General features: G+C 38.0%; 3 protein-coding genes across 3 annotated transcripts; all 3 read right to left on the bottom strand.

The window, feature by feature from the left end:
• Window positions 1–1,186: 1,186 nt before the first annotated feature.
• LOC127251460 (uncharacterized) lies at window positions 1,187–4,233 on the bottom strand. Its single transcript, XM_051275162.1, has 4 exons — window positions 2,908–4,233; window positions 2,637–2,822; window positions 2,410–2,501; window positions 1,187–2,072 (listed from the first exon to the last, which is right to left on the bottom strand). Exons 1-4 carry the CDS (start codon window positions 3,988–3,990, stop codon window positions 1,355–1,357), a joined length of 2,079 nt encoding a protein of 692 aa, XP_051131119.1. The 5' UTR covers window positions 3,991–4,233; the 3' UTR covers window positions 1,187–1,354.
• Window positions 4,234–4,418: 185 nt separating this feature from the next.
• Window positions 4,419–6,931, bottom strand: LOC127251461 (iron-sulfur cluster co-chaperone protein HscB homolog). The gene is made up of 6 exons (XM_051275163.1): window positions 6,453–6,931; window positions 6,013–6,109; window positions 5,840–5,929; window positions 5,375–5,440; window positions 4,858–4,926; window positions 4,419–4,725 (listed from the first exon to the last, which is right to left on the bottom strand). Exons 1-6 carry the CDS (start codon window positions 6,893–6,895, stop codon window positions 4,588–4,590), a joined length of 903 nt encoding a protein of 300 aa, XP_051131120.1. The 5' UTR covers window positions 6,896–6,931; the 3' UTR covers window positions 4,419–4,587.
• Window positions 6,932–7,103: 172 nt separating this feature from the next.
• LOC127251459 (ubiquitin carboxyl-terminal hydrolase 8-like) lies at window positions 7,104–13,372 on the bottom strand. The gene is made up of 13 exons (XM_051275161.1): window positions 12,918–13,372; window positions 12,570–12,839; window positions 12,117–12,252; window positions 11,353–11,412; window positions 11,188–11,274; window positions 10,132–10,470; window positions 9,793–9,933; window positions 9,531–9,701; window positions 9,180–9,437; window positions 8,689–8,837; window positions 8,110–8,604; window positions 7,745–8,018; window positions 7,104–7,648 (listed from the first exon to the last, which is right to left on the bottom strand). Exons 1-13 carry the CDS (start codon window positions 13,184–13,186, stop codon window positions 7,541–7,543), a joined length of 2,757 nt encoding a protein of 918 aa, XP_051131118.1. The 5' UTR covers window positions 13,187–13,372; the 3' UTR covers window positions 7,104–7,540.
• Between the last annotated feature and the right edge of the window lie 2,016 nt (window positions 13,373–15,388).

Raw genomic sequence — 15,388 nt, 5'->3', positions numbered from 1 at the left:
TGGATGTGGAGATTAGGAAGATGATGTGACTAATATGGATTTGGGAGTTTTGTTTTGATAACGACCCCAAGGGCCAAAAAGATGTCAATATAAAAATATTGAAGGCAGCCTCAATTTGGCTAAAATCAAATCAAAATCCAATCCAATACAAAATAAGGTAGTATAAAAAATAAATTGCAAGAAAGAATTGGCATTCAAAATAACAACCTATTAAGTATGGTTTGGTAAAGTAGGTCCTTTTCAAAACGAGGGAGGCACTTGTACTTTCACTGGCACTTTGCACTAACTACAGAAAGTTGGCACATAAAACGTGTAAACGAGACACTTTGGCACTATGATATGTTAATGATTGTTAGGGGAGTTGGCAACTCAGTGGTTGAATAATCAATCCTTTGCCATTCAAGATAAACCAATGTGATTTTGGTTGTAAATTTGAATGAATTGTATTTTAATCTACCAGTCTTACCACGTTTTTAATGTTTGACTTGAAAACCAAATCCGGGTTGTTTCTAACTGTCCATATCCAAGAAGAAAAAAACACACCATCTTAACTAGGGAATGCTATTGGTCAATATCCAAGAATGAGATGAGATGGGATATTGATAGTACCAAATTATGCCTTGCCTTCACAGGGACATGATTCTTGTTTCAGAAACTCCAAAGTTACTTGAATCAATAATGGAACTAGATGCATCTAGTGTTAAGAGTACAAGGCAGAGTGGTTCAATCTAATCTATTCTACAAATACAAATGCATACATGATGGTGTTGAACATGAGGCAGCCCAAAGATGCTTCACAATGTAAACTATGGTTCAGTCCATATAAACAAACACTTATTCAACTAACAAATATCCATCAGAATACATATTAAACTACAGATCAAAATGTGAAAGTGGAATATTTGCCCAAGAAGGATTAATAGAAGTAATTAGACCAATTCACAGCAGCACACCAATAGATTTAGCACACTTGAAATATTTACCCTCAAGAAGGAGATAGCATATATGGATTCTTTACCTCCCCCCAAGAGTCTTTGAAGATTTGCCCAGTTTTCTTGGACTTTGTAAATGAATTTCCGTACTGTTCGTCATTCCTGTAAGTGATGGAGGAGGAATTTTTCTAGGTTAAATCCATCCAGTTATAGAAATGCAACCCACTAATAAATAATTATAGTCTGGGATCAAATGAATCAGAATCATAGGGTATTTATTTATCAAGATTCTCAATAAATATTTTACTTCATCCTCAACAATGAAGCAATTTACAAATACATAATAAACAGTGCACATTGCACCAAATTAACAAAGAAAATAAGCAGATGAGATATATCATCCATCAGATGACAATGGATAATCAAGGTACAGCTGCCGGAATAGGGATAGCAACAGTCGTGCTGTTGCCAATATGCTGGATGACAAATCCATAGATCTTTTTCTTAAGAGCATCAATTCTTGCCATCATAACCTCATCCCGTTTGGGCACTGTGCCATCCAACCAGTCATTGACTCGCTTCAGCTGTGATAGAATTGCAGCTATGGAATCACAATCCAGATTCCCTGCTCCCCCTCCTGTGTTAGAGTTCCCACAAACTCGGAATCCAGCATCAAGGGCCTCCTCAACAAATCTTACAAACCACATCTGCATCTCCAATTGCAAATTCCTTCCAAGTTCCACAGTTTCATTCATTCCCATACCTCTGGTCCATGATCCAGCTACAGATGATGAGGATGGTACTGCCTTCTTGTTGATTACAGGTGCATTGGCAGAGACTCGTTTCTTGGAACATTTTACCGTTTTTGAAGGGCTCTCAAAGTAGTCATTTGTCAGTAGAGAAACAACTTCGAGATTTGTAGCCAAGGCAGCTTCCACCCACACTGTACTGGATTTCGAATGCTTTGTTGATGAATTATTATTGTTATTGTCATCAGCACTTACTGACAGCTTTCGGACACCAGCAATGATTTCAGCATCTGCTGTAGACTTCAATACCTCCTCATAGATGAACATGAACCGGTCGATGGTAGGTAGTGGACTTTCAGGTTTTGATGATACAACAAGGTCCGAAAACATACTGCAATGGTGAAGAAACTAAAGTTATTACTCATGTATGTAACAATGCCGTACAAAATCACCTACATCCTATTAAATTGAGATTTGGGCAGGAACAAACTTGATCACATTCCATACATTCACTTAATGGGCAATGTAACACTATTCAACATTCAAAGATACCAAAATGCCTCATTTTCTATGCACGCATTGTCAGGAAGCAAATGTCGTTCATGAGATCAAATTCATCAGACAAAAGTCTCACTAGAGCATCCATATTGGTCACATTTCACGAGAAAGTAAACAACGAACATGTGCAATAAGGATCCAGACATCCACCTTTAAGTGCAATACCTTACCTTAAGTTTCTTACAAGAGACTCTGTTGCTATGGCTTCCTCCAAAGCTTCAGCAGCAGCAGCTGAGGCAATTATCCTCCTCTGCATTGCATCCTGAAACAACAGACACATTAACAAATGCATATCTCAGATTCTCAAGACTGGATTACATGAATAGAATAAGCCATTAGCTTATGACTGTAAGTAAACTAGGAATTTAATTTTCGCACAGTGTAATTCATTATCTACCTTCCCAAGTTTAGCAAGGCCCGAGGAGACTGTATCCAGTGAGACACTGCCATCGGTCCATTTCTTTTCATGAATGGCAATAACTGGAGCTGCATCAGTTACTTTTTCCTCCTCAGCATGACCTTCAGAGATTTCATTGTTAGGCAAACTTTCATGCACATCACTTAATCGCCTGGATATAGCTGCCTGAAATCAAATACATGTGGAATTAGAAACTAATCAGTGTAAAGTCTTAAACAGGAACACAAGAATGAGCATATGGGCATATCACCTGAGTTCTCAAAATTGCCTGTAAGTCCAGCTTTTTTATTGTCCCTGATCCATTTTCTTTCCTCTCAGAAGACCCTCCACTGCAGGAAACGGATCCATCGCCCCAGCTTTTCCTACTCGGTTTCCCAGTCCTGGAAATGTCAGCAGCAACATTAACTTCCTTCCTCCCCAAAGATTCCGCTGGAGACTTCTTAAAAACTCCAGACAGCCTCCGCCCTGGTGACATTGATGTCCGCCTCGCCGCTGCAGGAGTTGTCTGGCGTCTTCCAGCAGTTGGTGAAGGTTGCCTGTACCTAGATGGCACAATTATTGCAGCCTCTTTTGATATCTGCCTATTTTCTTCCTTGGCAGCAACAAGACTTGGCACCACACATTTGGACGGTGCAGGGGAAGAGGACCGTTTGCCAGACCGGCCGGCAGGCGAGGGATCCCTTTCTGCTGCTGATTTCTTCCCGTTGGAAACCGATCTTGGTTTCACTTTTCCCGGAGAAATAAACCTTTGAGAAACTTTACCATTGGTATCGCCAACAACGTTCACATTCACGTTCACATTCTCTTTGGGTTCAACTTGCTTGTTACCTTTGATTTCCGTATGCTTCTCCTTCTCTTCGGCATGTTTCTTCCCCGGTCTTGACAAATAGGCTGCAATAGGATCAACAGAGGGATCGGACTCCGACACCGGCTGAATGACAAACCCGTCCTTAGAAGGAGAGGTCCTCAAAATTAAGGGTTCCGGGGATCCAATAAACTGAAAGCGACCCACAACAGGACGAAGATTGACAGCGGTGGGCAGAGGAGGCGAATCAAAGACGAGGCGATCGACGTGCACAAACTGGCCTATTTGGAGTCGATTGGAGAGGATAAGTTCAACATCGCGGTCAGAGAGGGAAACGTAGGTTGAATTGAGGGAATCGGAGAGTTGGACAAGGAACCCGTGGTGCGGCCAGAGAGAATCGGGGGCAGAGAGAGCGGGCAGGATCCCAATTACCTGGAGGAGGGGAGTGCGGTGGTCGCCGGTGACTTTGGCGGTGGAATTCATGGATTGAAGGAGCTTGAGGAGAATACCTGGAGTGAGAGCGGCCATCTTTTGCTGTGCTGCGCAGAAACTGGTGAAAGGGATATTGGAAGTGAAGAAGGTCCCGTCGTCCCGTCTTGGCCTTTATGGACTCTCACTCTGCAATGTACCGTTAGGGATTTTTGAAATTCAAATTTCCACCATTTTGAAACAACATCCGGACAACTCTGCCTCTCTCTGCCTACCTGTTTCTATTTATACCTTTTTACTCTACACTATTTATTTACTTCAGTATAAAAATATATATATATATATTTATATTATTTAGTAGTATTTTTTATTTAAAATATCAAATTAAAATAATTATTTTAATTTGAATATTTCTACTCAAAATTAGAAAAATCAAACATACCCTAACTATTAAAGTGAAAATCATATATCCCAAGAGCTTAAATTCCAAAATTCAGATTAATGGAATGAGGCCAAAGGACAAGGAGTAGAACAGTGTACAGTGAGAGAGCTTCACCGCTCCTCCACTGGGAGTGGGAGTGGGGGGTCCTCTTTATTAAGAAAAACAAAAGTAATTCACAATCTTTTTTCTATATATGAGAGAGATAAGAGAGATTAAATATAAGAGTATGGACTACTTGCATATTGATAGTGACATCAAAGCTTCTTGACAATCTCTTCGCTGGCACGTTTGTAATAAGTCATTCTGCGAATGGCAGTCATGGCATCCTCATAGTTTTTACTCTTATACGCCTCTTCATATGACTTGGACCAATTCTGCAGTTTTTCCCGCAGCTGCAGCAACGAGCACAGCAAAATGGAGGGGCATTATCATAATAAACTTCCACACAGATTCATACTTCATTCCAAGCATTGTGCATTATTCTATTGTACTTCACATATATACATAAACAGCCAAGAAACTACCTGACTCTGGATCTTATTTAATGCTTGAGTGTCTTCTGCTTCTTCAACAGCTTCTCTTAATTCCATGATCTGCACTCGAGCCCACATAAAACAATATTCATAACTATATTCTCTAGAAAAGCTATACATGTCATAATCATGGCCAAGCATCTTGCTTGACATATGCAGGTTTCAATCATACAGGTCATTGGAAAAACAACAAATCTCTTCAACACAACACATATGTGCAAATTACAGACACTTTACCAGTTTCAAATATATTATACTAAGAGAGCAGAAAGAAAGGTCAGCATTTTAAAAGATAAGAAGTTCAGCCAAATACTACCTGCATAAAAGAAAACTGGCCCTAGAATGGATTCACCAAATGAGGCCCAAGTGTCACAATCTTCAGGAAATTACTAGTACTACTTTGGTAAAACATATTTTGCAGAAGCTTTACTTCACCATAATAATATTAAAGAGAATACACAAGTTGAAGAGATTTGTCAACAGAGATGCTTCTTAGTTACTTAAGTACCTCAGCAAGAAGCTCAGGGTCCGTAACCCTTTCTTCTTCATCTATATGTACACCTGCTAATTTCACCTACATCGTTTGAAATAACATTAATATTAATTAGTGGACAGCATCGTAAGGAATACAGTAGCGACAAAGAAACCAACAACAGAACAGATATCATGTAAGGTAATTGAGTAAAAAAATCACTATATGTTAGCATAAGATCATCTACTAATATTCAAGGTGATCAGTTATATGAGGAATCTAAATGATATTCATGGAAGCTCAATTCATTTCAACAATAATGGAAATGATCTAGATTTCCTAAACTGTTCAGAAACTCCAGAGAAAATGTATAATTGCCTATACTCCAGCTCCATTGAAGAAAACTGTATGCACACAACATTGTTGCTCAACAGCTCAAACTCAGAGATACGCTTTTAAAATGCCCAAATGTACTCATAAGGCACTATTAACACAACATACCGAGTAGATTGCCCTTGACAATGGGTCTGCAAGTGTTCGATATGCATCTATCACTCGAGCAGACTGTTCGGCTGCATAATCCCTCTCTTGCTAGTCCAAAGAGTATAAGTTTTAGAAAAAAAAAAAAGTACCTAATTTATCACAGAAAACAATTATTAATCTAGAATACTAACCTGGGACTTTGAATGAACTAGATCTGGATGAAGCTTCTTTTGCCAATCTTTGTACTTCTTCTCCAACTCTTCCAGGTCAATTTCATATTTCCGTTCTCTATACAGGAAAGAAGGTCTCATTTATAGCTATACATATACAGTCAGTCAGTTTAAACCCAACAGAATCAGTTCAAATTTAATCATTATTGATATTGAGTACATAATCTACAATTGATCAGGTGATATCCCGTAGATTTTCATCCCTTATTAATAGAATAAGCATACAAGAACAATCATAATTAGGGTGCAGAGAAAGCGGTGACGTTTCTAATCAATCTACGGACTAATGAAACTAGCCACAAAAACACAACTATGTAAATTTACATGATGCAAAACCTCAAACTTTCGTCAAATATAAACACAAGAAGATCCAGATTAAGAATGAAAAATGTAACACTCACAGGCCGAAAATTTGGAAATAATCAATTGCTTCATTAACTGGTTGGACGCTGCGGCAGGATGCACAGAAGAGGGACGCCATCACGCTATCGGCACCCGCACCGCAGTTCCAGCAATGGAACGTTTCGGCGGACTTGGGTTGCGAGCAGAAAAAGTTGCCATTTCTCAAAGACAACCCGTTTTCACTTGCAGAGACACCGCTTGGATTCGCTAACAATAAAACTCTAGCAGAAGGAAAAGGCTTTCCTGGCTGTCCGCCCAAAAAACAAGAGGCAGATGAAAAAGGAGAAAAAGAAGATGAGCGAGAGACAATTTGGGAGGAGTTAAAAATCGAGCAATTATAGCAGCGCGAATTGACGATCGACGAACAAAAGTCTGTTGAATTCCCAGCGCGACGAGCAATCAAAGAAAATTGCGTGGAATTACAAAGCTTCGTCTTCCACATCCTGAGGAAGCGATGAAGCTAAAAAGAGAAAACGAGAGAACAAGCAACTGCTGCATTTATACGCTGTTCCCCACATGCCAATGTACTAACGCTGGTGCGCAATGTACAAGTGCAGAATTAAATTAAAATCCACACCTTCCTTTCCAAAATATTATCATTTTGGCCCCAAGTTACACAAAATTTGAAATTTGGCTCAATAAACCGAAACTGATAGTTTACATGTCGCATAATTTTCAAATCTCAAAACGATGGATATAAAATCCAATCCAATGGCAGCAGCTGTGAATTGGTGATGAAGATTTTCAAGAACAGGCAAAAAAAGTAGCAAGATTTTGCCCATTGTATTCATCTGAGATAGTTATGTACAATTATCCCAAGTATGTTCTGGGCAAAAGTATACATGTATGTATTCATCTATCGCCACCTGCAAACCATTTTGAACGACCTCCCAATCGCCCCTCTGTCCAAAGAATCCATTCTTGTAAGATGGTGACAAACAAGAATATGTACAGATCATCGATCTCATCTTCAGCAAATCAATCCCTTCCCAGAAACAGTCTCCCATGCCATCTCGAAACAATGGGTGGGACAAACTGCTGTGTGCGCTCCCTGCCTGGGTACCTCGTACTGTGTCAGCAAACCAAATTAGATTCTCTTGTAAAAGAGAACGTAGGCAGCTTGTGTCTTTATCTGGTCCTCGCTGACCGGGAAGACATGGCTGTCGTCGAACTCATACCACTGGCTCAGCCTATTCTGTTGCATCAAGAACAGAAACAAGAAGAATTAGGAAGAAGGGATTAAAGCAGGCAGATCAGAGGAGAATGACTAATCAAATTGGAGACAAGTTACTTTGGTAAACGCTGTATAATGTCCACCGCCCATGCCGCCGTAATGGTTACTTATAGCATACAGCCTGTAGCGATGGCAAACCCCATCGTTATTCTGGATTACATAGTCAGAGAGGTCAAAGTCTTCGACTGGGAAATCAACAAAGCTTTCCAACTTGTTCTTCAAGAATCTGGTGTATGAAAATCTCTTTAAATGAATGACCAGGATCTTCGGTAACCTCCATAGATCCAGCTTTTTGCTGGCCTGCCTACGCTCCTTGCATTTTGGGCAATACCTATAACAAATTTCCAATGCAATTTCATTAGCCGACTGAATAAACACAAGTGCACCTATAGATATACAAATAATACTGCTTGGATAGATACCACATGTCATCTGGTCCAAGAGGCTCCTCTTTCAGAAATGCATCGACACATTTGTAGAGTGAAATAGAATCCTGATTCCACTTCAATGACAGGGCAGGCTTACAGACTTCGGGCAGCAGGCTAAGGATTGAGGTATCATATCGACGAATCATATTCTCTGGCCAAGTAACAATCACTTTGAGTGGATTATCAGGATATGACATGGGTATAGGTTCATCCATCATCACTTTGGCATTGCCAAACTCCATATAAAACTCAAAATCATGAGAAGTTTCCATATCACTTTCAGTTTCATTAATTGAATTTACAGCTTGATTCAATTGTGTGCCATCCACCACCTCGCCATCTTGGGTGTTATTTTCTTGTGAAGCATCTTCACTCAAGAACTCAGCACCAGCCAACAAAAATGGATTGATGAGTTTACAAAAAAACTCATGCATTTCAGATCCTTGAGAGAAATGAGGCATCCTTGCTACAAGTGGAATGCCGAACCTCCTGTGAAATGTTGAGTGTTTGTGATTGCAGGTAGTTTGGACTTTAGTTAGCTAACATAAATCAAATGTGATCCGTCAAACTTACCTGCCCTCCTGCTGATGCATAAACACGACCAAGGGAGAGTCATCCATGTCTTTTGGCAATCTATACACAACTAGTTGATCATAGTCTCGAATAAGCTCTATAGAATCATCAAGGTCATCCAGAACACGGAGGATTGAATTGTTGTATATCTGCAGATGACCTCATACGTCAAGAGCTGATGTAATCATCTTGCAGTAAGAAATAAATATCATTACAGGCACGAGCAATGTGATGTCCTTTTTTACTGGAACATGATTGTAAGTATGCATGCAATCACTCTCACTCATATGCATCCTTAAATTAGAGGTATTTCCAACAAACAAATGGGAAATAGGAACTAAAATAATTCCCCTTTTAGGAAACTATATTTACCCATAAAACTAGTCAAGGAACAGCCTTTAAAGGCAGTCCAAAAAGATCAACAATGGTATTGGAAGAAATAACAGAGGATAACTGTCATGATGAATAGAAGGTGTTTTCTAAGAAATTACCTCAGCAATTAACAATGTTCCATTATCCCTTAATGAACATGCTGTACCAAGTGCCTCAACAAGATTTTTTAAGGTCCCATTGTCGGGTACTGATATTGTAACAGGATGTGGCAGAGTCGTCCCATCAGTGTTCAACACTGTCAAAGTCATCTTCCGCAGAGTTGAGAAAGGAAGGGGTAACGACAAATACATGAATGGATCAAATGTTACTGAAGACTTCTTGCACACCGGACAAACAAGTGTTGATCGATATTGACCCTACAAGTTAAAGTGCTTAAGGGATTGAAAACTGACTTCATTATGCGACAATTTAAAAATAGATAAATAACTGCAATATCACATGAAAAATACCTGACATAAATCAACTATGATTGAATCATTTCGGGACAAATGGTTTGACCAGTATTCATCTGCCACAACCTCATCTGGACGGTCATCATCATCTTTCGCCTGTATGTAAGGTTTACTTTTCACACGATTGAGATCTTCATGGAGCCCATCCAATAAAAAAGAGAGAAATTCCTACAAAAGCAGCTTGTAAAATAATTGGAGAAGATCCCATCCTGCAGATATCACTTAAAACAGCACCAAAAGCGACGACAGATTCACATACTTGGGAATCATGCTGGTTGTAACCACTAAATTGGGGAGAATACTTAGAGATGGTTGACTTGAATATCCTTGGAGATACTGTTGCCGCCCCTGGAGCCCACAACTTCCTTAGTAAGTCCCCAAATACTATAGCAAGCTTGCCCTGTTACAATAATAAGTTATGACAGCGTCATAAAAAATGAAAAATGAAAGGTTATGAAAAGGGTGCAAGCACTATGAAAAACTATGTAAGAAGGCTTGTATGAGAAGAAAATGAGAAGAAAAAAAGGCGACTTATTCTGCCAAAGAAATCTCATTCATTACTTAAGAAGTCAAAATTGCATTGCACAAAAATACATACGTTCATGCCCAGTGGATTTTCAAAGTTGAGATCTTTCCGGAAGTTTCCTAGGAAATAATCAACAAGCTTAGGCGTATGCGCCAAGCACTGGATAGCACTGTTCATGAAACAAGTATTTCCAAGATTATACAATCCAGTCAAGCCCAAAGCCCCGGTGACTGAAAATACACTACCAACTCTAGAGGAAGAGTGCACTTTATCAACAGTCCCATTCCTTCTAAGTGACGAACTAGATGAGGGACCATCAGCCATAGACTGATCAACCATCATATCTGTTTTCCTCCATTCACTGTCCATGATGGTACGCAGTGAGTCATAAACTTGCAACTCCAAGAGAACCTGGCAAGTAATTATAAACATTAATAGCTGTTAGACTATTAAAGGTGAACAACAAAGACTATAATCTAATGGCATGGCATAACACATATTTTGAACACCAATATGTTAATATAATAGAGGCATCCAATGAATTCTAGAATCATCTAAAAGCATGGCTTGATAAAACTAAGATCAACTAGGCAAGAGCTGCTGAGGCATGACAATAGAAAGTGGAAGTGTTTTACTGCAGCTAACTCGGAGCTTTTAAGTGGAGGGAACAGATCACAGATGCACCAACTATAAAGGGAAAAGCGAGCATACCAAATTGCCTTTTCATTTTCAGATAACATCCATAAGCTCTTGAGTAATATTATAAAGATTTGAAATTAAGACCTTGTGCCACCGGTGGGTCATAGCCTGATGGTACAAGACCCCTTGATATAATCAACATGCCCTAGAAACCCTTTGCAGGAACCAAATATGCTGAACAGAGTTTTCTGTTTGAAGATAATATAGGCCTATAGGGTTTGTACAAAAACTAGTGGGGCTTGATTAGTTTGTTACGATCTTTCATCAATATTATTAATTATATTAGAACGCCTCATTTCCTGGATGATTAGAGAAAGATGATGAGCTTTGTAAAATGTGACTTAACAGGAAGCACAGAGAAGACACTCCACCTTTAACCACAAACTTTTAACATCCAAAGTACCACAACACAGAGAAAAGTATCATTACCTCCTTAACTGATTGCCCCAGACTCACGGATGATCTTTGTTCAATAAAAAATTGATTTGTCTGTCCTGAAAAGTCCCATATTTGCAACTACAAATTGTTAAATTAGCAACCAATGCTCATGAGAAAACCAAAAATGAAATGATAATAACCAGGATTGTTGCTCACCATTTCAGACTTCCTACAGAATATCTGGCAAACTCTGTGGAAAGCTCCAGCTTCATTGTCCTTTAATTTTCAATATACATATTGTCAAATCAAAGAAATCTAGAACTTGGAGGAACTCAAAACTCATCTTATCACCAACTAACTATGAGGGCGTTGTGTATTTTGAGTTGTATCAAATCATTCATGACTGAGAATAAACCGTGGTTATTTCTATTAATTTTAAAGGCGGATTAGTTTTCTTTCAGACAACCATCTCAATATAGTTACGATTATTTAATAAGAAAAAATTGCAGACAATATTCATCAAACTAAACACCTTGTTTTGAATTGATACTCTGGTTCCAGGAAACATGCTTAATATTCTCATATCAATAGCTTTAATAACTGAACCTAGTTTTTACAATTCAATCCAAACCAAGTAACATAAGCGTTTACATATGGCAGTAGGCAATTAAATAAAAACTGTTCAGGTGTTTCACTTCACGAATTCATCACATAGAAATTTATAATCACTTGTACAGTTACCAGTTATTTTTAAACAAAAATGCCAGAAATCAGCTCAGTTCAGAATTTCAAATTTGGTTATGATTTCCAAAGTCTAAATGCAAAATTGCAAGTAGCAGCTAAGTTTAATACAGCCGCAATTTATTCTACAAACAAATTCCGTATAAAAGCAGAACCTTATTGCAGAACTGGAATTTTATTGTAATCAACAATATCAACATGTACAATGGTCAGGAAAACAAAGTTGAGTGCAGAAGGACCTTTCTGATGATCTTTATGACCAATTGATCTATTTCACTTGCAAAAAAAATTCTGATCTGTATAGCGAATGCATCTTGTACACTATCTTCTCTAGGAAATGACGAATCATCTACTACATCCATCCTATCGTAATGCCTGCAGAAAGAAACAAAAAATAAAGAATATGCTTAATTATTAGGCTCTGACACGTTTCCATGGGAAGCATTGAAGCAATGAACTTATTTGAGATGCCATCTTCACAACCGAACAAGAGATGCTATAGCATTACAACCAAAAGATGAACACAAACACTAGTTTTCAGTGGGATTTCTACATAACATTAGCAGTTCAACTATTTAAGATGCAGAAATAACCATTTAGCAGCGCTGAGAAAACCAATGTACTGATATCTACACGCAATTACAAGAACATATTGAGAAATTCAATCAATTTGAGCAATCCAGTGCACTGACCACTTAAGAGCAGTGAAGAACATCCATTCCGACACCAATGCCAAATCCTCAACGCCACCAGAAACCCCTTCTTCTCCGCTAATCAAAGTCTCCCCTTCTCTCCTCATGCCCACCAAAATCTCAGAATCCCCAAACCCCCCAACAACAACCTCCCCGTCGCAATTAACCTCGTCACCGCCATTCATTCGCACAGTCGCGTCATACAGCACACCTTCAACTCCATTCATCCCGTCGACCGCGCCGCCACCGCACACAGCCTCCTTCCACCACCTGCAAATCAAACAAATTAAAATTTTTCAAGAAACCCTAAGCACTAGACGGGGGTGGGTTCTGCGCCGCGCGCCTCACCTGAAGGAAACAAGGTACATCGATTCAACGGGGTCGGTGAACGAAGAGGGTACGAAAGACGGCTCGAAGGGGGTGGAGAGGAAGTCATCGTCGTCGTTGGTGAAAAGTAGGGACTCCATAAAGTGAATAGCTCCGAACAGAAAACGGCGGAGGAGAGGGAATACGAAGTGGGTGGATTTGTCGTATAGGTGCACAAGGGAGGGAGGCAATAGAAGAAGGGCTTTGGCTACAACAGCAGTAATGGTGGGTCGTTTCAGGCTACGGCTCATCTAGAAGAAGAGAGACGAAAAGGGCAATAATATAAAAAAAAAAAAGGAGAACCCTGTCGAGATAGGAAAAGTCATCACTGAAATTATTCAGTTTCACAAAATTCAGCATCCCTCCTCTAGTTTCTTGCCACTCTTTTTAGGGGTTTTCCATTAATTTTCTGTCAAAGACAGATAATATTTTCGATATGCTATGGATGAATAATTGATTTGGGTTTTCACCGTTGAAAAGGGTTTGCCAGTCAGTCGGTGATACCAGAATTTCCTGCTGACCCCATTTGTAGGAAATCAATCTTTTCTATAGAAAAAATTGACCCAATTCTCATTCTTAAAATTAACAAAAATGTCATAAACAACGAGATTAATTACACAAAAGAATTAATTTGTGGCTTAGCAAGAACAGGATCACCACCATATATTATCTCAAACATAAAAAAATAAAAATAAAAATAAAAATAAGATTCCGATCAAAAAAAACATAAAAAAAAGTGTGTTTCTTTATTAATTTCTTAACAATTTCAAAAAATATATAAAAAAAAAAAAAAAAAAAAAAAAAACACAGTATTTATTTGTCTGCCGCCGCTATTGGGGCTTGACTTTGTCTACTAACATTTTGGTGGACTATTAAATAACCATCATCATGTAAAAAGCCCATAATTTGTATGGATGGATTCGGCCTTTTCTAACAGTCCATCATTTGATTCGATTGATTAATGATATCCATCTATGTCGAGTTGTCCAGTGGCTGGTCAGTACGGCCCACTTTAACCCAACCCCAGTATAATAAACCAATCTGTAGTATTTTTATTTATTATTTTTTGAGAAATAAAATAAATACTAAACAATTACGTTAAGGCCATTCGCATCAATCAAATCTAATATGGGTTTCTTCTTTCTCTCTTCTCTTCCACGTCATATTCTCTCTCTGTCACCTCATGGAAGAAACTCATTTCATTTTATACTTTCATCAAAAGAAACTCATTTACACAAATTTTAATTTCTCTTTCCTCCATATTAATAAATTATATATTTTTAAAATAATTTAAATAATAATAATTTTTATCTAATATACATATTTATTAGCATTTATTTATTTAATAATTTAATTTATAAACAATAACAAATATTTATTATTAATGTGATGTGTGAAAATTTAATTTTATAGTACAATTTTTTGTATTTATGTGTCTTTAAAAAATAAAATAAATTATATTGAATAAATTATAAGATAATTAAAAAATTAAATTTTTATTATTAATAATTGATTATATTTAATTAAAATTTTATTTAAAAAATATATCAATATTGGTATCATTTTGTAAAGAATAAAATATAAAAATATAAAAATTATTAATAAATGTTGATGTATTTTTTCAACAAACAAAAAGTAAAATCCGAAAATAGGAAATTATCTTCGAACTTGATTAATTAGTGCATGAGATTAGGAATTTTAAACACTGGTACATAAGAAAATTAACTGAAAATTAAAATGTTAGAAATTTTAAGTGGTGATCCCCGAATCTGACTTTGTTTTTGTCGAAGTTGATTGAAGATGCTTCTCCAAAAAAATCTAAATCCTTAAATATTCTTTGAAGAAAACGCTTAAAATCATCGTCTGGTCGGTTACAGCAACCGCTCAAAAGAAATGTTTTGAAACGTCGCCTGGTCAGTTACAGCGACCGTCTCGCCAACTGCATAACTCAACCGACTAATCTAGCGACTAACTGGTCTTTTGACCAAAAAACTCCTTGGCCGCCCCCACCAAGCGACCAAACTATTATTCACTTAAGTGGGCAATCAATTACCAAACCTTACTTCGCCCGACCTCCGTAGCAGCCGACTTGCAGACTTTCCGACCTATGGACCATCCGATCCGCTAACCAACCGACTTGCCTATCCGACCGCAGACCTTCCGACCTGCCTATCCGACCGAGGACCTACCGACCTGCCTATCCGACCGCATACCTTCTTACCGGACCTACCGACCTGCTGATCCGATCGAGGACCAACCGACCGAGGACCAACCGACCTGAGCGCAAATTTTTTTTCTTTTTCACCTGACTTCGTGTCTAACTTCCTTTAAAATCCTGTTATCCTTATTTTTATTATTATTATTATTTTTTGTATGTAATAATAAATATTTATATAATAAAAATATAATGTATAAAAGATAATTAAAATTAATTTATTTTTTTTTTTTGCATG

This window comes from Andrographis paniculata, unplaced genomic scaffold (assembly GCF_009805555.1).
Source record: "Andrographis paniculata isolate CXL003 unplaced genomic scaffold, ASM980555v1 Contig45END, whole genome shotgun sequence".
Classification (NCBI taxonomy): domain Eukaryota; kingdom Viridiplantae; phylum Streptophyta; class Magnoliopsida; order Lamiales; family Acanthaceae; genus Andrographis; species Andrographis paniculata.
This window is presented reverse-complemented; position numbering and strand designations above follow the sequence as displayed.

What these genes read in the sequence shown, in the direction of transcription:
- LOC127251459 (XM_051275161.1), bottom strand. Translation starts at nt 13,186, where the DNA reads ATGAGCCGTAGCCTGAAACGACCCACCATTACTGCTGTTGTAGCCAAA. An exon ending in TCATAAAGATCATCAGAAAG is followed by an intron (nt 11,413 to 12,116) that starts GTCCTTCTGCAC and finishes TGAAAATTAAAG; the next exon opens with GACAATGAAGCTGGAGCTTT. An exon ending in TGGGGCAATCAGTTAAGGAG is followed by an intron (nt 10,471 to 11,187) that starts GTAATGATACTT and finishes ATTACTTGCCAG; the next exon opens with GTTCTCTTGGAGTTGCAAGT.
- LOC127251461 (XM_051275163.1), bottom strand. Translation starts at nt 6,895, where the DNA reads ATGTGGAAGACGAAGCTTTGTAATTCCACGCAATTTTCTTTGATTGCT. An exon ending in TAGTTCATTCAAAGTCCCAG is followed by an intron (nt 5,930 to 6,012) that starts GTTAGTATTCTA and finishes TCTTTGGACTAG; the next exon opens with CAAGAGAGGGATTATGCAGC. An exon ending in ACCCTGAGCTTCTTGCTGAG is followed by an intron (nt 4,927 to 5,374) that starts GTACTTAAGTAA and finishes GCTCGAGTGCAG; the next exon opens with ATCATGGAATTAAGAGAAGC.
- LOC127251460 (XM_051275162.1), bottom strand. Translation starts at nt 3,990, where the DNA reads ATGGCCGCTCTCACTCCAGGTATTCTCCTCAAGCTCCTTCAATCCATG. An exon ending in GCCTTGCTAAACTTGGGAAG is followed by an intron (nt 2,502 to 2,636) that starts GTAGATAATGAA and finishes CTGTTGTTTCAG; the next exon opens with GATGCAATGCAGAGGAGGAT. An exon ending in TCTCTTGTAAGAAACTTAAG is followed by an intron (nt 2,073 to 2,409) that starts GTAAGGTATTGC and finishes TCACCATTGCAG; the next exon opens with TATGTTTTCGGACCTTGTTG.